This window comes from Onychostruthus taczanowskii, unplaced genomic scaffold, assembly GCF_017590055.1.
Source record: "Onychostruthus taczanowskii isolate IOZ18803 unplaced genomic scaffold, ASM1759005v1 scaffold210, whole genome shotgun sequence".
NCBI classification, from domain to species: Eukaryota; Metazoa; Chordata; class Aves; order Passeriformes; family Passeridae; genus Onychostruthus; species Onychostruthus taczanowskii.
Genome location: NW_024499352.1, coordinates 65097 through 89555, shown reverse-complemented (window position 1 = coordinate 89555; position 24459 = coordinate 65097). Strand labels below are relative to the sequence as shown.

The 24459-nt window shown below is 46.2% G+C and overlaps 1 protein-coding gene across 1 annotated transcript; it reads left to right on the top strand.

Moving 5' to 3' along the window:
* Positions 1-1463: 1463 nt before the first annotated feature.
* On the top strand, positions 1464-24434 carry FAM83C (family with sequence similarity 83 member C). Its single transcript, XM_041404508.1, has 4 exons — positions 1464-2235; positions 9018-9185; positions 13484-13608; positions 23079-24434. The coding sequence occupies exons 1-4, from the start codon at positions 1681-1683 to the stop codon at positions 24007-24009; spliced, it is 1779 nt and encodes a 592-aa protein (XP_041260442.1). The 5' UTR covers positions 1464-1680; the 3' UTR covers positions 24010-24434.
* Positions 24435-24459: the final 25 nt, after the last annotated feature.

Here is a 24459-nt window from a genome sequence, read left to right as displayed (position 1 = left end):
ATCAGCAGCAGAATATGCATTTGATTACTTCTTTTAAAATTCACACTCTTTCCAGCTCTTTAGGAAGGCAAAAATTATTGCTTATTTTCTGTTATCACCCTAGCAAAGCAGCTCCAGAAAAATACCTGCCATGTTACAGCTCCTTCCCTTTGTTACTTCCCCAAACTTCCTTACACTGGGTTGGCTGTTCACTTCACATTTTAAGTTATTCTTTAAGCTGTTCCAATGTTTACTTTCACCCATAACACTTCTGTGCCAGCAGCTTTGTTATAGTTTTATCCCATCCCTACTTTGCCCTTGCTCACTGCATCACAGCCAACTGGCAGTCAACTTGTGTTTTCTTATTCAATCAGTGCAATGTTCTTGCCATTTGCAGTCCTGCTCAGGCTTCATCCTGACTTCAGGCATCCAGAGACTAGACAGCTAATCCAAACTAATCATCCCACTCAGCTGTGGTCCATGGAGAGTGATAGTCCTTTGGGGACATGATTCATCCCAGCTGACTTAGAGCCTGGTGTCTGGATGTGCTGGTGCACACTCAGGCATGGCTGTCCCTACTCCACTGACTATCACCCCATGATTATTTCAGGGCACACATTTAGCTTTTACATTACTTAATTTAATTTAATCCCAGGGGATTTTGTAGATAAAAGGCCAATTGATTACATCAACTTTCCAGCCAGTTTTTCATTCCCTGGTTGCCTGTGTGCAGTTCAGTAGCTCCAGGGTGAGCTGATCTCTGCTCCTCTGCAGTTCTTCACACGTTGTGTTCTCGTGGTGTGTTCCTACACAGTGCCTTAATTCACATAGCAATGGCTGCCTGTACTGTTCCTCCAAAACTAACTCCACTGTGCTTTTGGGAAGCTGGAATTAACTAATCCCCAATAAGCAGCATGTGGGCACTATCATCATTCACACAGCACCAGACTCCTAAGGCTGAATGTCCTTGAAGGATTTCCAGGGAGATGCTAAATGAGCATGTGAAATATTGCTCTTCTCGCCTGCAGTATCTAATGACCAAGATTCCTGCTGTGATTCCTACAAACACCATGACTCTGTGTGTCAAGAAATAGACTGTTCTGGTCTGTTCTAGACCAGAGCCAAGCTCCCAAGAAATGCTAAGGAGGAGCATTATCTGTGGCTCAGGGATGAGTAAGTTTCTCTGCTGAGTCTGATTACCCACTTGGGATATTTGTGTTTCATTACAACTGACACTAAGCAGCGTGTTTGATTTGGAACAAATTTCAAGCAGGAACAAGTTCCAGCATCTGCATTTCCTCTGCGAGCACAGTGAGGGACAAAACAGGTTAGAGCCTGCTAGGCCAAGGGTGGGGACCTCTCTAGGGACGGGAAGGGAAGGGCAGAACAGTACATTAATCAGTTACAAGGAAAAGGAAGGAGCAGCTTGAAGAACTGATATTCTTCCCCTTGCAAAAGGGACACTCTGGGCACCGAGTATCAGGTCCGTGTCTGGGAAAGCCAGTGAGGGAGCTGGGGAAAGGCAGCTCCTCCCCCGGAGTGGGAGGCTGTACCTGGTGATTAAGAAGTTGAGCTTATGCTGAGTCCTGAAGGAACCTGTTGGGAGGAGCTCAGGAGCGCAGGAGGGGCAGAAAAGACGTGAAGACAGACGCAGGACTAATCCAGCAGGAGAGACACCTCTCGGCATCAGCAGCTCCAGTCATGTTCAACTACCTGGCAGTTGAGGTGAGGCCCCAGCTCCACCGCAGCTATGGGAGCCAGCAAGGGGTGTCTGGGCCACTGAAGAGCCGCCTGGAGCAGCTGAAGAAGCCGTGGTGGAGGGAGCCCACCCCGCTGGTGCTCCAGCACAGTGAGACAGCCAGGCTGGCCATCGACGCCTTTCTGGAGCAGGGGGAGCGTGGCTACCTGAGTGCCATCGCCGAGGAGAGGGAGCTGCCATTTCTTTCCACCTTGGACATGGAATACATCAGCCATCAGAGGAACCAAAGCTTCCCAGACCCCAGTGCAATGAAAGACAAAGAAGCTGACCCTGGTGATGCGGACACTGGAGACAGATTCTCCCTCAGCTCTGAACTAACATCGGGCACCTACTTCCCTCTCATGTCAGATGTGCACCCTCCGGAGCTGGAGCTGGGGTGGCCAGGGACACCTCTCCTCACAGTCTCTGGCCAGACTCAGGCCACTGTGATTTTCCAAAGAAACAAAACGAACAGCATTAAGGATTTGGTCCGGTCTCTGATCAGCCGGGCACGGACGGTACGTACAGAGCTGTGTCCCTTGAGGGGAGCCTTGTGCCACAGTGCCCGGGGCTGGTGGCTGCTCCACACCACATGTCACTGCTCTCTACATGTCTAGCATGATGTGATTGCTTTTTCTGCAGCAGACCTGTAGCTGCTCCTGCTCCTTTCCTTTCTTGTCATTTATTTCTGCCTGGATTTCATGTCATCCAGGGAGTGCCCTCGCAGGCTGTGTCCATATCTGCAGGGATGCAGTGCAGTCCCAGAGCCCAGGGGGGTGTGTGGCAGGGCCTGCAGTGTCCCTGGCTCTGCGTGTCCCAGCCAGCTCTCCTCCCTCTGCATGGCTGGGGCTCTTCTCCAGCCCTGGATATCATTTTAAGCTGGACAAGACAATACCACTGGTCAGCTGCTGTCACAGAGAAAATCTCAGAATGGTCTGTGCTGGAAGGAACCTTAAGGACCATCTCATTCCATGCCCTGCCATGGGCAGGGATACCTCCCACTATCCCAGGCTGCTCCAAGCCCTGTCCAACCTTGGACGCTACCAGGGATGGGGCAGCCACAACTTCTCTGGGCAAACTGGGCCAGGATCTCACCACATATGACCTGAGTAAATTTGTGGAACTGAAAATCCCTGCCAGTGGTTTGAATTAAGTTAGAATCCTGTCTTCTAGGATGTTTGTGCCTCCCCAGGCATGAGTAAGATCAGCCCATTTTGCCCCATTGCAGAGCTTCTGGTGTGTTATTACAACCCTTGGATGTAATAAAAACTGGGTGATTACAGTGCCTGCCTACCAAGCACAATGCTGGCATGAATTTGTTCACTCAATTATGCTGCTTGTTGTTTCTTTCGCTTTGCCACTGTACTCTGTGTGAAAGCAGCAGCTCCGACAACTATCTCAGACACATTTTCAGCTTTTTGTCATCTTCATGGTTCTTTTCAGCTGTTTCACATCAATCTTCTTTTGTAGTATTTGTATTGAGATATTGAGGAAACATTTAGAGCAAAGTTCACTTTAACCAGTCAGGTTCTGGCAGTTTCTCTTATCACTCCACTAGTTCCTATTTAACTTCAGTCACTCCTTATATTCATTGTTGCTTGTGTAAAAGCTGGAGATAAGTAATAACCTGGATAACTGCAGCTCAAGTGTGATCTTCTATAACCCTCAGCAGAGCTGAGCAAATGAATTTATGTATTCCCAGCAGCTCAGATTGCTGCACAGCATTAAAACATCCTCAAAGAGCCACATATCAGTGAAGTTTGGGTGTGATATGAGGTGAATGGAGATCTTTTTTTTCTTTTGCCCAAAAGACCATTTTGCCACATGAGCTGCTGCTCAGTTGTAAGCAGCCCTTGCTTAATGCCTGAACTTCCACTCCATCTTATAGGCAATTACAGGAAGATTTGGTCCAGGAAATAAGTGACAAAAAGCTTTGTTTGTCCTTGCAGGCAGCTGATTTATAAAAGTTTAAATGATCTGAAAAATTCTGTGATATTGACCCCATCATTGTCAGCAGTGGGGATTAAGGCACTGTCATGGTAGAATGCACAGAGTAAATGACTACCAAGAAGTGTCCTCCCGTCACTCAGCACGTGTCCCGGATCTTCAGTGATATTATGATCCTTTAAGCCGCAGGAAAAACATCTTGCTGCTTTCTCAGTTCACAGGAACTTCTCAGTTGCTATGGGCAAGATGCCTGGGCAGTGGCTGCTTTATTGTACCTCCAGTACATTCTGAGCTTTTTGCTTTCTTTGCTTGGGTTGACAAAGCCCTGACAATCTTCTGCCCTTCATGTTTGAGTTGGGGTCTCCCACAGTGTTTTTACTGTTGTGTAAAATGTGAGAATGAGTTTTTAAGTATCTTACTGATTTATTACTGGTGTTCTACTGGCTTCTGGGTTAGCAGATCTGGCCAGTGCTTCCCATGATTAACTCCCTGACTGATGGCAATTGCAGCTCATTCATGACCCCACTTATACATATTTAAGTACTCACTGATCATTTTGCTCAACAAACCATCCAAAAGGATGTTACTTATGTGTCTTAATGTCAAAAGAGCAACCAGAGGTAAAAACTTCCTTTGCTTGAAGTGCCAGTATGAACCATTTGAAGAAACACCTGGTTTTTGGTTTGCAGCTACTGTTTCTACCTTTCCAATATTTTTGCCACTAGACTTTTAGCTGTTTTCATAGATCCCTCTTTTAGAGAATTTCTCCTCCCATGTAGGACACAGTGCTGGTGTGATGTGGGAAAGATGTTGAGATCCCCAACTGCTTTTCCCAGGTCCTGCAGACAGGGAGGTGTGTGTCTTGAAATGCTGTTTGCTTCTTCCTGGTAGAGTCACACAGAACAACATCAGCTGACATCTCTTGCAACAGCATATTTGTGCTGACAAATTAGCAAAAGGAGCATTTGTTTCATGGGTGTCTTTTGCTGGTGAGGTTGGTCTTTTGCCTTCACTGTGTTTAACCAACTCCCTTTGAAGACGGATGTTCAGATTTGAGCTTTTCTCTTTGCAGACATAAGAAGATGCAGCGCAGCCACACCTTTGCCTTCATTTGATAATACTGTTAAAATTTTGCTCTTGGATGAGCTCCAATCTTGTTTGAACTGTCCATGCTGCTTCTTTAACCCCTCTTGTGCCCCTGGCACTGTGGCTGCATTCTCGTATCTGTGCGTGGTGGGAGAAGGGTCCCTGATAGTCCCCAGGGAAGCAAGAGATCAAATGGCACCACTGTAGTAATGACCCAAACCACACTGCTATTGGCAAATACCAGTAAAACCAGCTGTGCTGGTTAGAAACCAGACAGATGGCAAACCCCAGTGGTGATCTGGTAAGTGCTGTAATTCCTAAAGTGATGACTCCAGTAATTGCTGAATTGTGAGTTTCCAGAAGTGGGTTTGGAAATGTCATGGTTTAACCCTACAATGGCAAGGTGTGAATTTTTGTAAAGCCTGTGGGGCAGCTGTGCCTCTAACATCCTGACCTGCCAAGGCCAAGCCATGGGCTCAGAGGTCGTGGTGAGCATGGTGAGGAGCAGGGATGCCCCAAGCCAGCCTTGCAGCCCCCACCACTGAAACAGAGGGGCTGGAGGCACTGACACAGGTTTAAGTTTGTATGGCCTGATTGACTTGAATGCCCATAAAGCTTTAAATGTGAGACATGAGCTGCTGGGAGCCTGAATGGTACTTGGATACTCAACTCCCACTGCTTTAGGGGGTTTGAGGGGAAAAAACTTCCAGGGTCTTCTTCCCCCAAAATTTTTTGGCTTTGGGGTTGATCTGATGTTACTGTAAGAGCTGCCTGCTTTGATTTCCAAAAGGGTGTGCTGATCTCAGTGCCCTTATGGATACCCTCAGTTATAAAGAGCAGCCCCATGTGGGCATCTCCCCCTGCAGGGAGGGCACAGCCTCCCCTCTGTCCCCACTGCAGCACTCATGGGGGTCTGTCCTTCCTGCCCAGCACAGCTGTGCTGCACACCGGGAGCGCTGCAAAGGAAGGTGTGAGCAGAGCTGCAGCCTGCTCCACCTCCAGACCAAGCCAAGACCCGCTTTGGAAAGCCTGAGTGTGACTATCAGGGCTCCACCCAGCTTGCACAAGCTGGCCCCGCTGCCTGGGGCTGACACCACAGCCTGGCCACCTGCATCCAGCCTGGGCATCGGCTGCCACGGGTGACTCTGTGCCATGTGCTGCTGCCTGCTCAGCCCCATCCCTCTCACGGTGAGCACTGAGGCCCTAGGAGTGCTGGTTTGGGGCAACTGGCCCTGCCAAAGCCTGCAAGCACTGTAGAGGAAAGGTGTGGACCTCTTGTGCACCCTGGGTACAGGCCTTGCCCCTCAACATGTGGGATCTGGGGACAAAGGAGCTTCAGTCTTCCTTGACTCCATCACACTGACTTCCCAAGCAGACAGACTTCCCCAGGACAAACCTGCCTCAAACCTAAGCTTGAGATGAGCTCAAATATCATGAATCGAAGTCTGGCTGAGAGGGACTTGCCTGAGGCTTTACACAAGGTCTGGGCTATCATTTTTTCACAGTGCTTCATCATCAGAGGATGTGTGACCCATCAAAGAAATTTGGCTAAATTGCAATTGGCCTTTGGCTGGAAGACAGTGTGCAGAAATGTGGCAAAGTGTTTTTATACTGTGGGTCTCAGTGGTACCTTGTGCTGACAGACCAGCAGCAACATTAATCTGGGAAGTTGAAGACGCTTCTCAGTGCTTGCAGAGCTCCTCCAGGGCTGACTGTTCTCTATGAGACATGGGCATGTTTCAAGAGGGGAGAAGTTTGCCAAACTCTTGTAAGGCTTCTGGGAAGACAACATTGACAAGGGCTACAGAAGAAGTGCCCTTCGGAGTCAGATTCTAGAGCCTGTATCTCCCGGAGCCAGGGTGAGAGTGTGGAGACGTGGTTTTGGCCTGGACAGCAGGAATGATTTTTAGCCCTTGACAGCTTCCTTGTGTCCCATATGGATGTCTGGGATCACACCATCCTCTGGGAAGGTTCTTCCCCAAACCCTGCTGTGGTGAGCTGGGCCTGGGGCCTCCTGCAAGATATTGAGGAACAGTGATGTTCCCAACAAGATGTTGCCCAACAGTGTGTTGGGCATCATCACAGGGATGGGTTTTGGGGACAAAACAGAGCCACGATATCATTGTCCATCTGCAAAAGGGCTCAATCCCCAAGGGAGCAGGAATCAGCCTTCCGACATTGTTGTCCTCTGAGTCTGAGACTGCTCTGCCTGGGCCCTGCTCTGCCTCTGACTGCTCGTGGATGTGAGCCTGGAAAGAGGCTGTTTATTAACGAAAACAGAGCAGAGGAGCTACTGGGCAGTGAGAAATCTGGGCCAGTGTGGCAGTCTGGAGCACAAATCCAAAGACAGTTAAACTTGGAGCTCCTCTGCTCTTTTCTGAAGCTATTCCTGATCAGCCCCATGCCATGATTTCAATTTCCCCTGTTCCTATTTAAAGCTTGAATCACTGCACATGTAAAAGCTGACCTCACTGCCATCCTCTGCATTTAGCTCTTGGTTTGAAGAGGAGCAGGTGAGCAGCAATGGCAGAGGAAGGCTCACCCTGCAGGGGTGAGATCCACGGGGTGATTTGGGCTATGGAGAGTTGCATTTGTGGCCATGCACATAACACAGGCAGCGGAGGTGTTGGCAAACAGGCTCCCTCCTCGTGGGGGGCATGATGGCAGCAGGACTGACTGGGTTTTCTGTGCCAGCTGTGCTGCAGGGCATAAACACTGAGAAGCAGAATAGGCTATTAGAGCTTCACTCCCAGATTTAGTGGGTTTTGAGTCATCTTTATTTGGGCATTCTCTGGCAGGTGCAGAAACACAAATCAGGGATATATAGCCAACTTACGAGCACCAGTTACCTTATTCACTATAATATGGTAAAGACTGGGACTAAAGTACTTGGGCAGTAGTTTCACTAGTTTTTTTCAGCTTTTGAAAAGAAGTTTGGCTGATGGTAAATCCTCCCCTACCCTTTTCCATCCTGCAGTGCATTCCCATCTTCCATGCGTTCTCAGTGTTAACTGCTGACGGTTCAAGATCTGAGTCACCAGGTGCTCTGCACCCTCAGGTGTAGTGACAAATTATCCTGCTCAGCAAATGCTCTCCTGTCTGTTCCTTCCTGCTTTCTCCAAGGTGTCCCCCTGACCCTGACAGTGACAGCCAACAGATGGATCCCAACAGTCACTTCCTCATCCAAATAACAGCCCCCTCAGCATTGTCTGCTGGCAACTTCATTCCATGAGGAACAGCGCCACAGGGTCTCCAATCCCATCTGAATCTATTTATGGCTGATTTCTCTTGATGCATTGTTCTTGTTGAAGGTCATTCTGTGCTTTGAATTGTCTGGTCCTGGGTCAACTCACTTGTCGTAGCTGCTTGTCATGACTTACCTTCTGTTTTCTGTATTTTCATTCCAGTTTTTGGAGAATTCACGTAGCCGTGACAGTCTGCTGCCTCCCACTCCATCTCCAGTGGAATGGCTTGCCATGGTCTTTTTCAGAATCATTCTTTAAAGAACTGGCAGTTCTCTTTAAAATTCTTTCCCTATTTAAAACACCTTCCTTGAAGACCTTATCTTTGCTTTGTTGAGATACATATATTTTTGTTTTTTAATAATCTTAGCGTTATACCTTCTTCCTCCTGTCAGGTTTCATACCCATCACTTTCATCCCTGGCTGCATGAGCAGGAGTTCTGCCAGTAGGGAAAGGAAAGGGATCCTTTCCACACACATTATTCTCTGATTTTGTCTAGGCACCCCCTAGGATCTAATCTCAAAATGAGGATTTGCACATACTTTATCACAATACCTTCTCCCTCACCTGGCAGTGTGTCTGTCCTGAAAAAAATTTGTACTTTTTCGTATTTATCTGCCAGTCATCTAGAGTCACTCTTGCTGATTGAACAATGAATTTGCTCAGTCTCAGCTCTTGTTTATATGCTTTATTCTTGGCATATTTTCTTAAGGCAACACATACTTGTTGCACCACTGAAATTCAGAGTTTGTGCATGTGTTACTCTTTCAGCTATTCCTTTCTGAGAATAGCAGATGAGATAGGAGGTACCCAGGTTTGGGTTGTCTTCACAATTATTAAAGTTTGATTTTAGCTGCCACAGGGGGGTAAGGGTTGTTAAACACAAAGGTCCAGAATCATCTCCAGGTGATTCAGTAACTCATGATGTTTGAATAGTGTATAGCACATAGTTTAAAGCACAATTCACTTGGGCATGAGCTTTCAACAGCCTCTTGTGTTTCTTTCCCTCTTTTCTCCTGGCCAGGTGATAGCAATTGTGATGGATCTGTTTACAGACATGGAAATTCTGTGTGACCTGCTGGAGGCCTCGAGCAGACGGCACATCCCTGTTTACCTGATCCTGGATGAAGAGTACTTGAAGCATTTTGTGGAAATGTGCAATAAAATGGCTCTTACTCAGGACAGCTTCCCAGTAAGTTTTCAGTCACACACTGGATATGATAAACTGGTCTTGGAATTGATAAAAATTATGTACCCCGTGTTCTGTTACCCCTACCTGGTCCATAAGGACTCTTCCCTTCTCCCCAGAATCCATCCCTTCTCTCCCTGTCCCAGGCTAAGAAACCAAGGCTGTTTGCTCTAGGAAATTGAGATCTGTCTGTCTGGAAGCACAGAGGAAGGCATGTGGGAGCCTCCTAGTCCCGTATATTGATGTTTTATGGTCCTCATTTCAGTTTCCCATGCAGGGAGTGTGAAGTTGGGGAGTTGGGGCCAATGAGATGCAGTGAGTTGCTGAATACTTTGCTGGGCTGCTGCAGAGATGCAGAGGGAGGCCTGGAAATTTAATTTATGTTAACCTGTATCATCTAGACATGGAGGGGGAAAGAACACAGCCCCTGCTCTAAGACATAGAATTGCACGACTTAAATTGCTCATAGTTCAGATCCCTGAGCTCAGGGATTTAAATTCTGCCCAGAGCTGCTGCACGGCAATAGCTGGGAGGGCAAGGGAAGCAGTGAGTCCCCTCAGATGCCCTGCTGCAAACCCCATCACTCCCTTCTGCTGAACCCACAGGTTAAAAATCTCATGTTAAGATCTGCTTTTAGGCTTTGAAATTCAGTTGTGGGTCCATGATTTGGATTTGTGAAAAACTCGATTCCTGCTCAGTGGGTGCCCATCACCCAGCATGAGGTGCCCAGAGCAAATAAACAGTAAAAATGAATGTGACAGTGCCACAAGCTCTCTTGGGAACTTGCAGGCTCAGAGATGCACCCCAGTATCCTGCTGATCCCAATTTCTGGCCACCACCTATCAATAGAAGTTGTTTTTTTGTTGTCATTTGTTATTCCTGTAAGGCCAGCAGTGCTGGCTGTGCTTCTTCCCTAGGTGCGCAAGATTACCTGGAGCACTGACTCCACTCCAGCCACCAGTTTCATGGGTTTTCCCTTCATTTTTGTATGGAACACTTGGAAATTTTCCAGTCAGCTCAAAGGTATTCCTAGCTAAAAACAAGCTAGGGACAATGCAAAACCAATGTTTCACAGGATATTCTAAATAGATGCAGTTAAGGTGTCTTAATTTTCCCTGATTTTTAACCTGTCTGCACAAAGGTTAATTTACAGAGGCTTTTTTAGAGAAGCACTCAGTGCTCTGGTCCAGTTGACAAGGTTGGACTTGATGACCTTGAATGTATTTTGCAACCTAAATGATTCTGTGATTTTTCCACTGTGCTGGTGAAGCTCTGTCCTGTCTTGCTTCTTAGAAGCCAGACCCATTTCATCCTGACTCTTGAGATGGCAGCTCTTGCAGAAAACTGTTCCATGCTGGAGCATGTTTGTTTCCATAAATAGCTTCCACATTGAAGCGACCTGGTGCATTCAGATGAATTCCATCTCTCCAAAAGATATTTTATTGCTTCTTGTCCAAGAGGTGGCCATTTTAAAAATTAAAATTAGAATCAGTTTATATCCATGGAGGTGTCTATGTCTCTTTGTTATGTCTGATGTCATGTCGTGTGCTTGAATGGGTAATTAACACTTGCCTCCCCATTCCATGACTCACTAGCAGCTCTCCATCTGAAGTGTCTCTTATGCTGATACACCTATGCAGTCCATTACCTGCAGGCTGAATACACATCTGAGTGGAATGAGGGTACATATTTTATTCCTGCCTCCAAGTTGTGACAGGATGTGGCAGTAAATCTCCATTTGGAATAATTTGGGTTGAATGGGTAATTTGGGGTAATTGGTCCTCCAGCATCTTACTTCTGAAAACAACATGTGAATCTGCTGGTGGCAAATTCCAGTGCTGAGCATCAGAAAATCCTGTGCGGAGCATTGGCAGCAGAGACAGCAGAAGCCTTAACTTGGAGTTTTCAAACGTCTGTCTGCTGAACCTGGAGCTACTGTCTGGATGGAGCAAAAGTAGTACCAGGGTGTCTTTCCTGCAAGACTGCAGGATTCTCATCTTGTTAGCATTATTCGGGGTCTGGATTGACAAGAGGAAGAAGACAATGATGAAAATTAACCAGATATCAGAAACTCACCCAGCCTTGGAAAGGATAAAGGAAGTGAAGAAATACTGTGGTGACAAACTTATGGAATTTACCTGAAGTTGTTTTAATTTCCCCTGGAAGGAGATGGGGGGGAGGAAGCTCCTCCCAGTGAAAACAAGTACTACTAAAACTTCACCACTGGAAGAAAAAATCCCTGTGTTGACTGACCACAGGATAAGGTGAAGACCTCACCAAGTATCCAGCGTTATCTTGATCTGAATCAGCAACTTGTGGTGTCATTTCAGAGGATCACAGGTTAAGGCAAGTTGGCAGGGACCTTAGGATGTCATCAAGCCCAGCCTCCCACTCAAAGCAGTGTCACCTGTGAGGTCACTTTACCTGGTCTCATCTGGCAGATCTCCAAGCAAGGAGACCACACAGTCTCTCTGGATAACTTGTTCCAATGCACGACTGTCATTATGGGGAAAAGGTTTCGCCATTCTCATACGTGGCAGATGAGGATACGTTCTGGGACATAAAAAGCCAACAAGTGTAAGCCACAGTGTCAAAATTCTGAAGCTTCAGCTCTGTACTTGCTAGAGGTTTTCATGAACTCAAGAGAAGACTGGACCAACACTTGGAGAAGACATCATGGTGGGCTTCCCACTGAGACAAACAGCAAGAAGCTCAGGAAATCCCCTGAGCAGAAAACAGGGTCCACAGCAATATTAGGGGCAGCATCACAAATGATTGCCCTCGCCCTGCTGTCCCCAGCTGCCATTGGCCACTGCAAGAGTGAGCCTGGATGGGCCCTGGTCAGGAGCAGATTTGCTGCTGTGCAGCCCTGAGGGCCGTGGTGCTCCTGGGTGGGCTGGAGACCCCCACTGAAATGCGAGAGCCGAGCCTTTCCCAGCTGGCGTGTGTTCCCGGAGGGAAGCTCAGCTCCTGCCCGCGGGGGCTTTGGCAGCAGAGGGAAGCCGCCAGGTCCCTGCCTCGCTCCTCACCCCGAGGGGCGACTGCCCTGAGCCCCGTGGGAGGAAGGCGAAGAGGGCACAGGGGTGCCCAGGGGACAGCTCCGGAAGGCTGGAAGGGGTGTGGGACTGAGCCCTGCGGGAACACCTGCAGGCAAATCCCAGCTGCTGGCGCTTGTCCCTTGCCTGTGCCTGGCCAGAAATCTGCTGGGTAGCGGAGGGGCACCGCCACATTCCCTTAGTGCCCAACTCTGCCAGGAGCAAATCGGTCCCGACGCCGAAGCAGCTGCTGTAGGGCTTTGTCTGTAGCTGGGGTGATGCTCGGCAGGAATGAGCTGCCCACAGAGGGGTGTCTGCCCGGTCAAATGCGGGTGGTGACAGCTTGTGACAGCTCCTGCTGTACCAGAGGTGCGACAGGTGTCAGGGGAGCTGGCCTGGAGGGCAGGAAGGGATGACATGGCAGCCCCACGTTGGTGTAGCCTTAGGGATGTTTATTTACATGCCGGATGTTTTGTTTGGCACTGTATCACACAGAGCAGGTCACTAACAATTGCCAGTGACTGTTCTGCTCTTCTGCCTTCCTCACCTGAGGTGCAAATAACTTCTATTACAGGCAAACGCCTTGCATTATGAAAGAAGCTCCCAACGGATACCAAGAGCCATATTCCCCAGTTCATTCTGGGCAGTTGGTTTTTCAGGTCAAGCTTGTATCAAAGAAGTATTTGCAGTGGAGCATCAAGTCTGCTTCAATTGAGTATAACAGCTGAAAATGTTAATATAATTTTAAAAGGTATTGATAAAAGGAATTCCTTAAAATGTAGATATTCCTCTAAGTATTTTCTCATTGAGCAATGTTTTAGTTTTAAGCCTGTAATTGTATAAAATCAGAGCAGCACACTCTCTTGATTAGACTCTAGCTAGTTGTTATGCATCAAAATTTACTTAATGCAGAGCCATGAGCTAGTGAGGTGTTGAATATTATTAATAATCTGTAAGAAATTGGATAGTTTTACATACGTCAGAAATTATCTGTAGGCTTATAGGATTCTCTGAAGTTTTTTTTTCAAACTAGAATTTGCACTCAAGTGGCAACTTGTTAATTTTTTCTGGTTTTTTATCCTGTAGAAGCAGGCAGTATGACAAAATATTTGGTATGTAGGAGCCAAGAAATACTTAATGTCTTGCTGAGTTCTACCTCTCAGAGCAGAGCATGAACTTGAGGGAGTCCAGCAGTGATGCACAAGGGAACATCTCAGTTTATCTCAGTACATGGCCCCTTACCAACTCTCCCTGCTTTGGTTTCAGAACATGCGCATAAGGTGCCTGAGTGGAGACATATACTACAGCAAAGCAGGCAAGAAATTTACAGGCCAGGTTCTGGAGAAGTTTGTCCTGGTTGATTGTGACCAAGTTCTTGCTGGTACATACAGGTAAGAAAATAGAGCAACTACTGTGGCAGAGACTGGTGACACTGAGGAAATATTACTTACCAAAATACTGAATAATGTAACTCCTGGTGCTGCATGGTGGTTCAACAGCTACCCTGCATTCATTTCAGTGCTTTCACAGTTTTCCAAGTCTCCATCTTATCCACCCTCCCTGCCCATTTCTTACCTGAAGTGAAGACCTCAAACTTTTCAGAAGTCTCTTCGTGCAGTGGTTGCTGCATCCCTCAGCTTTTTTAATTCTGTTTTTCTGCACTCTCTGTGACCTCACTACCCCTTTATTGAGGTGTAGAGACAAGAACTGCATGTGGCCTCCCTGATATGCTGCACTGAGGTGTTCAATAGGGGTAAAAGACGCCCAGACTCTGGTTTGTGATTGTGGCCCTTGCTGGCAGAGGTCAACACTCACTGCATGTTTTAGTTGCCATGGCACTCCGAGCTGATGATGTCAGACAACTTCCTGAGCTGTTCTAGGTTCAGCATCATACAGATGATTTTCCGCTATGGATGCACAACATTTTCCTTTACTGAAGTTCATCTGCCACATATTTGTCCACTTGCTCAGTTCTGTGAGGTCCTTCTGGATTTGCTCACCTTCAGTGAGGTATCCAACCACCTGAAGGACCTGAAGATCACCTGCAAACCTGGGAATTTCACTGCACCCTTCCATGCCTGAGGGCATCCATGTGCTCCTTGGCTCCCTCACCAAACTCCAGCAGGTTGGTGAGCTGGGCTTGCCTTTGCCCTGTTGTCCTTTCCCAAGAGTCTGTGCTTCTCTATGCTAGCAGGAATCTTGTTCTTGTCAGCACACTCTGCATGCCCCAGGGTAGAGGGCAGCTCCAGGTGTGTGTGGGCCTCAAGACTGCATTCAGAGCCCTCTCTGTAGGTGGGATCATATGGGAAACCTCTCAGTCCTTGGCCTTTCTGGTGGCGCTGATGTACAGGAGTGAAGCACATCTCAGCGTCACCAGCACCAGCGATGGATGCAGGAAGTTCACTGAGGTTCTCAGCTATGGCCAGGTCTCAAATGAGCCCACTGATTCCCTGACTGCCAGTACAGCATTTGTGAACAACCTACAGACCCAGTCATCCTGGGGATTTTTGTTCTGCTCCCTTTCAACTCCTTTTGACTGACTGCTGCATTTTTACATAGTTACCTTTCTTGAAATTGAACCTCCACATGCTGCATTTATTTAGTTTGCTCTCCACCAAAGAGTTAAAATTGTGTTGTGATCATTCTTACAAATGGGTTCTTCCACTTCTGCCTCTGGAACCAAGTCTTATACCCTGAATATCACATCTTTTCTTGTGGGTCAAACAATTTAGACTAGTTAATTCTGGCATGTAATAACTTATTGCTCCAAAAAGGTTTTCTCCATGGTTCATCCCAGTGAAGCATTAACCTGTATGTGTACGAATGGATGAAATCTCCCCGTTGCTGCCCATCCTAATTTTGCAGCCTTTGTGTTCTCAGTTAACATTGTTTTCCACAGTTCTGATCAGAGGGTCAGGACTACTGTTCTTGTCCTATATTTTTATTACTAGACTCTATTTAGTTACTTTTCCATGTGCAGATCCTTCCCATAGTATTTTCACACTGTTGGTTATATTATCCTTCACAAACAGTGCAGCTCCTCAGGACAGCCTGCTCTGTGAATTTATTGTCCTGGCAATACTTTTATTCTCCTTCCACCAGATCTCCTTGAACACTGCTCTCCCTCTCCCTTTCTCTCAGTTTCCATCTCTCTGTGAGCACATGCTGCACCCTCAGGCTACCAGTGTCCTCATCAGTGCTGTAGCTTCAAGCTGCACCTTCTCAGGTGCTGACTTCATCATCTCCAAGAGTGGAGGTCTCACCTTATCAGACTCAGGCAAAATGAATGAAAAATGGGAGTACATGGTTGAAACTGGTTCTGTCAAATCTCTAAACAACATGGAGAGCAGTGTCTGGTGGCATTTTTACTATCCTAAGACACTGAAAAACAATGGAGTAAATCACTGCCTGGAAACACAGGATGCTAGAATCATAGAATTGGTTAGGTGGAAAAGCCTTTAAGAGCCTTGAGTCCAACTGTTCCCTCAGCACTGCTGAGCCCACAGCTAACCCATGTCACATATACTCGTCTTTTAAATCCCTCTGTCCATCTCCATTGACTGCAGGGGCAGGGATTACATAACTCATCAGGATTACTCATTTTTGGATGATTAAAGCTGAGCATGTGTCAGCTGGATTGAACTGCACAGCTGGAGGAACATCTGATTTCCCTGTGACCCAGAGTCAGGGCATTCCTTAAAATGCAGGTGCAGCTCTCTGGATCAATTCCTCCCTGTGCTGTTAAGGGCAGGGACTGGGGGCTGTCATGTGCTCCCCTTTCTACAGATCTCTGCAGAGCTGAAACTTCTGGAATTCTGGAAGATAGTATTTCAGTTGAATAGGGTCTTACATCTGATTCTGTGCTGCACCAGTAAGCACAGGATGTTCTGGACTAACAGAAACAGTCTCTTCTTGAGGAATTTGTTCAAGTTCTTGTTCAATTTGTTCAAGTCTCTTCTTGAGGAGTTTGTTCACTTGTCAGAAACTTTCACACCAGAAAATCAGGATGTCTGCTTCTGAGTGTAGTGCAACCTGTATAGGAGATAATTAGATTCCTGTCCCTGCAGATGGGAAAGCCAGATGCAAAGGATGAGAACAGGTACTGAGTAAAGCCAGAGATCCAGAGTGGAACAAGGGATGTCTCAGGATGATACAGGGACAAGGGCAAGAGTGTTCTTATGCAGCAGCAGGTTTTGCAGTTCAGCAATGCTGTGTGCAAGCATCAGAGGTTTCAGAACTCTGGGGTTTTACATTGTATGTGCTTCTCTATGTTCAGTTTGCTATAGGACACCCTTTCCCACTGTGTCTGGCCTCCATGATACACTCTGGCAATGGGTTATGCAGTTTAATTTATGTTTTGTATGAAGAAGTGGTCTGTGGTGCTTACAGTTGACCTACTGCCAGATAATTATATTTGATGTCCCCAAATTCCCACAACCTGGGCACAGAAAATCAGTGTTTCCCATTTACTTTCTTTTCTGCATCCATGATTTTGTCCTCCTCCATTATAATCCTTCATGTGAACCATCTCTTCTCCAGGTGAAGCATCCTTGGCTTTTCAGTCATTTCTTGTATCCAGAGTTTGAATCTATCGACATTTAATTGTCCATCATTTTGTCACATATTCCACCCCTTACCATAAGATCCTCTTGCAGTTTTGTTTATCCAGTTTTCTTTTGATCCACAATGATTTTGTCATGAGTTCTGACATGGACAGTTTCTACAGTTTTTTAGTACTTTCCTCAACATGTTGAACAGCATTGATCCCAGTACAAAACTTGTAGGTTTCTGGTGGGTAAATGAAACCACTGCTAGTGTTTGTATCTTTAATCAACTGCTACTTGTTGGGAAGACCTTCCTTTGTATGTACTTCATGATCACTTAATTTTTCTAACAACAAAAACTGTCTTTGCTTAATGGCCATGTCAAAATCTCTTTGAAAGTTCAAGTTTGATACATCAAACACATCTGTGTGCTTGCTGCCTCCCTCAAAGATCTGCAAGAGGCTTTTGAGGCATGGCTTCCTTCCACAGAAACATGCTGAGTCTTCAGCATTATGATTATAGTTATTTATGCATCTAATCATTTTACTCTCTATTTGCTTCTACCAGTTTGTTCAGTATGGAAATGGGAGTGGCTGGTTTGTAGTTTTCCAGGAGCTCTTTAAAAGGTTCACATTTAAAACTTTCCATTCCTCTGCTACTATGCTCAATATTAAATGATAGGTTATTCCCTGGTTTATAATTGGAAAATCGCTGACTCCAGTTTATGAAGGCTTTTTGCTTTTATATTTTCATTTACTGCACCTTTTAACTCTGGTGAGATTTTCTGATGATTTAAAATGTCTTTATTTTGATAGACACATTTTCTCTGAGACTCTAACACAGCATCTTTAAACAATCTTCTTGCCGCCTCAAGCATTTAAACTTTTTGATTGCTCTTTTAAATTTCTTTTTAATAGCATTCCTCACTTTCTCTTTGAAATTAAGCATTACTGTTCTGGATTATTTTGGTCCTGAAAGAATATTTGATATGGCTAGGTTATGGTTATTTTTTGCTGAGTGGCCTTCCCAAAGAAACTCTCTGAACTGGTAATGTTATTTCATATTTTGTTGACTTTCTTGTTAGTTTTTCCAATAAGTTGTCATTTATAGTGTCTAAAATGCAGTTTTGGCAACTCTCCTTGTTGTGGCCCCCATTCAACCTGGCAGGATCTCCCTTTATCCCTCTGCTTTCTGCCTTCTTAGTCTCCCAGCACCCCTCAACGTGGCTTATTTACTATCAGCACTCTGCTCAGAAAGTTCCTAGTACAGCCACCGTGCAGTTTTCTAAACAGAGCTTTATTTGTTCAGATGTTCTCCATTGATTCTAATTCCTTACCCAAGTGTCGCTGATTTCCATCCTGCCCTTTTATCAGAATACAGTGTTCTTGCATTTGTTTTTAAAGTGAAGTGGGTGTTCCCTAACTGTGTGACCTTCTACACATCCCAGCTTTGGTCTGCAGCAATCCACGGCACCCTGCTATCCCTTGGGTTACTCCAGCCTGGCAGCTCTGCAACGAGGAGATGAGCAATGAAGAAAATGATCCAAATATGCAGAAATAGCTTAACTGTCCCTCTGCTCTCACAGGTTTTATTCATTGATACAGTAAGAAACACACAGAGCTGTGTCAGGAGTGTTTAGGCTGGATATCAGACAAAGGTTCTTCCCCAGAGGTGCTGGCACTGCCCAGGCTCCCCAGGGAATGGGCACGGCCCCGAGGCTGCCAGAGCTCCAGGAGCGCTGGGACAGCGCTGCCAGGGGTGCCCAGGGTGGGGTTGTTGGGGGGTCTGGGCAGGGCTGGGACTGGATTGCATGATCCCAATTGCATGATTGCATGGGTCCCTTCCCACTCAGGATGTTCAGTGATTCTATGATTCTTTAATTTATTGTGATAAATATATGAGAATAAATTAAAGAATGCTGCCTATTGGTACAGATCAAGCACATTTTTGCAGCATTCTCTAAATATGGAAACCAAGCTCATGGCTCTTATCTTAAACAAATGTAGGCAAATTAGTTTAGATCCTTCAACTCTTATGTGTACACTGATTGTTTAACATTATATTTCTTCTAAATGAAGGAAAAAACCCCTAGATTGAGGATCTAGGCAAAGCAATAATCTAAAATCTTAAATGTAATTAAATATATAGCTATTTAGGTTTATTCTGGGTAACAGAGGAAATAGGGTGTTTATTTGAGCACTTAAGATATTTACTGTTTCAGCAGGTGAGAAGAACCCAAGGGCCAATAGGGGCTAGAGCTAAACAGGATCTTGAACAGGAAAGATAGATTAGAACCAGAGAAAAGAGCTGGTATTGTCAGCCTGAAAGGGAGTTACGTGGCTGCTTGAGTTGCCTTAGAGATGAAATTTCTCTGCTGAAAATGACTGATGGTCATGGTATCGTAGTGTATCCTGCCATGGGCACAGAGAGGAAGGAGCTCAGTGTTTGCTGTAGGGGGAAACTCAAGATCTGGGGTTGAAGCTGACACAGCAGCTGAAACTGAAAAATGAGAGGCAAAAGTTTACAAGAGTGCAAAAGCTTCCACACTTGGCTTCAGGAGAAAAAAAACTGAAGTACAGAAGTGTTTGGCAATGGACAGATAAAGTTACATGGGTTTGAAGCTAAAGGAAGCCTGGAATTTCTTTCAAAGAAAGGTGCTTATATTCACAGGTTTCCCTGGCCCAAGCAAGAGGAAAGAGCTTTGAAGAGGGATTTTCAGATCTAGCTTGATGAGGACTCACCTCAAGAAAGAAATTCTAATTAAGCTGGCAGGGAGTGTGTAAGGAGTGGTAAGCACAGTGCATCAGCAAGGGAACCCCAGGTGACACATGCAGCAATGCAGTGACATTGCCAAGAGATGAGTGATGTACAGCCTTGCTGGGCACACTGAAGCAGGGAGGAGCAAGTCCTCGGGTGTGTAAATAAAAAGTGAATCCAGGAGAAAGACACAAGGTCTGCTGCTGGAAGGATGAATAAGAAATAAGAGATAACAGACATGGGTGCCCAAATTAGCTGAATACATTGTACTGGTTGGATCAAAACAAACATGAAAATCAAGGAATGGAAATTATTTCAAGTGTGTTGGGAGCAAGCTAAAAGAGCTTGCTGCAATAAAGGCAGGTTGTTGTTACCTTATCAAAGAAAATGTCACTTGAAATGAAAGGTCTAGTGATGAGGGTTATGTGGTACATGCATTTAGCCATGAGCAAAAACAAAACACATGTTTGTGTTGGCATATGGAAAGAAAATAATGGCTTTGTGACAGCCCAAGTGACAGAAGAGCAATAAAAATGAGTTTGAGAAACTATTGAAAGAAGCAAAAAAATCTTCTGCTGCAGGTTGGTATCCTGTCTGTTGGAAAGAGCTGAAGCAGAGAGGCTGAGCGTGGAGATGCGGAGTCACCTGTTCAAACAGCTGAGGAAAGGCACGGGCCACCGTGACGCCAAAGCAGAGCACGGCTGTACAGGGGGGCACGCAGGGATCTCATCCGGGTGTCAGAAATGCTGCTGAGACACAGACTTGTGCAATACCGCAGGTGCTCTCCCGCTCCTGCTCGGCCCAGGCCAGAGCCCCGGGGCAGGAGGTGCTGCGCGGACCGGCCGCTGTCCCCCACCGCCCGGAGGTGATGCTGCACCTCCATCTCCCGGCCAAGGGCTGAGCTGCACCGCTCCCGGAGAGTCTGAAAGCAGCGCAGGGAGGGCATGCTATCCTACAGCCATCCTCTCCCAGAGTCCTTTGAGTCCCAGGGTGATCTAGAACGGCTGTGAGCAGCAGTTTGTCATAGGGAAAAAATAATGTCAGGAAAATCCTACCGCTCTTAGAAGCTCCTATGATCTTTTAGCATCCAGGGTGGCCTGCAGCAGGAGAAGCTCCAAAGCTCACATGGGTGTTGTGTTGTGCAAGGCAGTACCTCTTCCTGTCTGTATTAGATTTTTAACCTGTGAACTTCATCCAGAGCCTCATTTTTCTACCAGAAATCATTCCCTGGCTATGCCAATCAGGGAAGAAAATATCTTTATCAGTTTGTGGCGATGGGAATAGCCACGTCTGGCAAGAGCACATTGTCCCATCCTGGAATCCTGTGCTGTGGCAAGGAGAGCTGTGCCACCAGGAGATTCAGATGATTCCTTCCAGATCCTGTCATGACCTAGAGTGAGCAGGACCTCATTGGATCGGCATGGGAAACTGGGACACAGGAATGCCCAAAGTGGGGCAAGAGGCATCAGTGGAGCCAGGAAATGCCCTGGGACAGACGCCTTTGACAGTGTCGAACCATGAAATCTCCCGTCTGGATTCCTGGATTTCTTCAAAGAACTCTTGGGGCTTTTAGAGATAACATTCCTTTGCCAAAGCTGCCTTTCCTATTATCTTGTATTTCCTATATGGCCATTAATTGTATTCTTTAGAAGAGTCTCTACTAATTTGTATATCTACACAACTTATGTCTATCTAATTTGTGAGACTTAATTGTCTAGAACATTAAAAACATTATATTACATTAGCACCCTGCCACTCTCCTGATAGCCAGAGCCCTTTCAAGTGCAAGATAGCATAGCCTGAGCTATTTCATCCTGGCATTCCCTGGGCACTCTTATGTTAATGATACCCGCTCCTGCCCAGTCGCTGATATCTGCTCTGTTGATGTTTTCTAATCTCTTCTACAGAGATTTCAACAGGAGACTGATTCTCCCTTGTGTTCTGTGTAAAGGGGGCTCAGGGCAGCCCAAGCTCCTGTACAATACGGGGATGCAGAGGAATTATCTGAACACTCCTGTGTGTTCAGACACCATGTGCCTATGAACACTATCTGAACACTCCTACGTGTGAACTATGAACACACTACTATACTATAAACATTATCTGAACACTCCTGTGTGTTCAGACACTATGTGCCTCAAAAAGAGCTGAATATTTCTTCTTTCCCCTTTTGCAATATGTGACCCAACCTTTTTCAAAGATGGTCTCTCTGGGCTTAGGATCTTCTCCTCTGTCATTTAGCCATCCTGGGCAGTTTCTGGTTTGACTTTTTCACCCTATTATCTCTGTGAAGGGATGCATTTGCTTTAAGCCTCCAGGATGGTATTTCTGAGTACTCTTCATGTCACCCACAAAGGTATTTTCATTCTTTTACTACTTTTGTATTCTTATGTAATTCACCTGGTTTGATATGAAGCAGCAGAGTATTTTTTTCATATTATGTTTCTCTTTGGGGTGTGATTGCTGGCTGTAAACATACCAAACACCAGTCTGACTTAAAAAACTGCAGAGTGCTCAGGGACCGGCCAGGAGCTGCATTTCCTATGCGAAATTCCCAGATAGCTTTCTTGTGACTAAACATTGACGAGGTCCCAAAACACAGTGCCAGTATCTTGTCCTGAAATGACATTTACTTGAGAATGTAGTGTCTCATGACAATTGCTCTCCTGGAGCTCCTGCTCTTCAGAATCTTGTGTCTTGCTTTAGCAGCCAATAACGCAGCTCTCAGCTGGTACTGCCACCTCTGAAAATTCTAGTTTATTTGACACATTTAGTCTGCTGGTCTGGTGTGACTACAGCAAGAATAAAAAATCAGCTGATGACCGGTATGACCAGGAGCCTGGGGATCCCACTCTGGAGAGGAACTTCCCTGCTTAATCAGGAAAAGGAAGATGAGGAAAATGTGGTTACAATCTGTACCTGTATTGGGGAAGAGCTAATTAGGTTACAGTTTGGGCACAAACAAGAGGTAGGGTTAAACAGGTAAGGAAAATTTGCAGAGTCACATTAATGGAAGTTTTTACCTAGCTAGGGCAAAATCAAGTTTGGTTTTAAGGTAGAATAAGCTCGCAGATAAGATCCCAAAACACTGAAGTAAGGGCAGGGACTGGACTTGTTGAGCCAAGAATTAACTTCTATTGCATTTGGGAATCCCACAGCAATACTTATAGCAAACATCATCAGCCTTCCTGTCCTGAGGTATTCCTGTGGTCTCTGGAGACCTCCACTCCTCAAGGCAGTTCCTCATTTCCTGCCTGCCGAAGCAGTTCCTACAAGCCCCTGCTTGGAATGGATGTCAGGACATGAGAACACAGCTCCTGCCAAGGCGAGGCAAAAGCAGGGGACCCTGAGCAGAATCAAACAACCACTTGAGGGTTGTTCCATTGTACTTATTGATGAGCACATTCGTCTTCATAAGCAATCTTACACGTGCCTACTTAGAGAAAGTTGTAACGACACAAATCAAGTAGCAATCCATCACTGGAATGTGAAAATCCATGCTAGGTATTTTGGCACTCTGTGAACTGAAGTTAACATGTGTTTTGTTTCTTTTCCTGCAGTTTCACCTGGCTTTGCAGCCAAGTCCACACCGGCCTGGTGACCCACTTCCGCGGGCAAATCGTTGCAGAGTTTGAAAAGGAATTCCGGTACTTGTACGCAGAGTCCAGAGCAGTGACCAGCTTCTGTGTGCCAGATCCTGGGACGTGTCTCTCTTCTTGGAATACCTCAAAAGTTGACAACTGTCTTCTAAAACCCACTCAGGGGAATGATACTGAGACCCTGAGCCCCTCCAGCAGCCTTTCCAATGTGAGCATCAGGAGCATAAAAGTGTCTCCCTTTATGAAAAACTCCAGCTGCAATGCACACCAGGAAAAGCAAGATTCCAGCTCTGATTCTGGCAATAAGAAGGGCAAGGAGGACACATTTGTGAAGCCCACTTGCCCTAAACAGCAAGAAGAACCACCAGACTCGGTGAACAGTCCTTCAAATAAACCCATCCCAGCCTTGTATCCCAAATCAAACCTCGTAACAGCAAGGACATTCCTGCAGCCGGAGCCTTCCTCCAATAAACCTGGTAACCAGGGGGACACTAAGGCAAACAGCAGCCACTGCTCCCCCCCAAGAGCGGGGCAGCCGCTGCAGTCCCTGTCAGAGGGCACTGGCAGCAATGGGACCAGCCTGAAGCCGAGAGCACCTGTGGCCACCTCTGGGGAGCTGCCAGCTGAAAATGAGAACGTATTTTATGGGGTAGAAAAGAGACAGAGCCCTGGACATGGCCATTTTGACCTTTTCTCCCCATACAACCACCTCAAACGGGATAAAAAGTCTGTAGTGCCTTGCTATGACAAGTTCCCAGAGGATGTGCTGCTGGAAAAGAACAGCGCGTACGGGGCGGAGAAGAGGATGACTCTGGGGCACAGCAAGCTGGACCTGATCACCAAGTACAACAAACTAAAATCCAAACACATACACAGTCGGTTCGAACTCTGACCTGGGCCTCCAGCTGGCCTCTGCTCTGATTTTCCAGGGGTTGCTTTTCCCCGTCAATCATCATGCCTGGGGCTTGGAATCAAAACATTAGTCTTGTTCCTGTTAAAAGATGTCTAATCTATGTAGATGATTGATTCAGACGAGATTAGCAATTGCAGCTCAAATTTTCAATTACATGATTGTGGCAGGAGGGAGAAAAGCACATAAATATAATCCACATTCTTTTTACCCATTTGGGAAAGAACCATTTCCCAAGCAGCTATTCCTCACATCCTCAAATTTACAGCAAAGCCATTGCTACACCTGGAAACTGGCCACTGAGGTCTTCAGGGTGAGCCCTGGTTCTCCCCAGCTGAGTAATTCCTCTCCCTGAATCCATATGGTGAAAATGAAATGGCCAAAGGGAGAGGGATGTGAAAAATAAAGAGTTGTTCTGCTGGAAAAAGATGT

Coding starts and splice junctions, on each gene's coding strand:
- FAM83C (XM_041404508.1), top strand. CDS start 1,681: ATGTTCAACTACCTGGCAGTTGAGGTGAGGCCCCAGCTCCACCGCAGC. Junction 2,236..9,017: donor TGATCAGCCGGGCACGGACG/GTACGTACAGAG, acceptor TCTCCTGGCCAG/GTGATAGCAATTGTGATGGA. Junction 13,609..23,078: donor GTTCTTGCTGGTACATACAG/GTAAGAAAATAG, acceptor CTTTTCCTGCAG/TTTCACCTGGCTTTGCAGCC.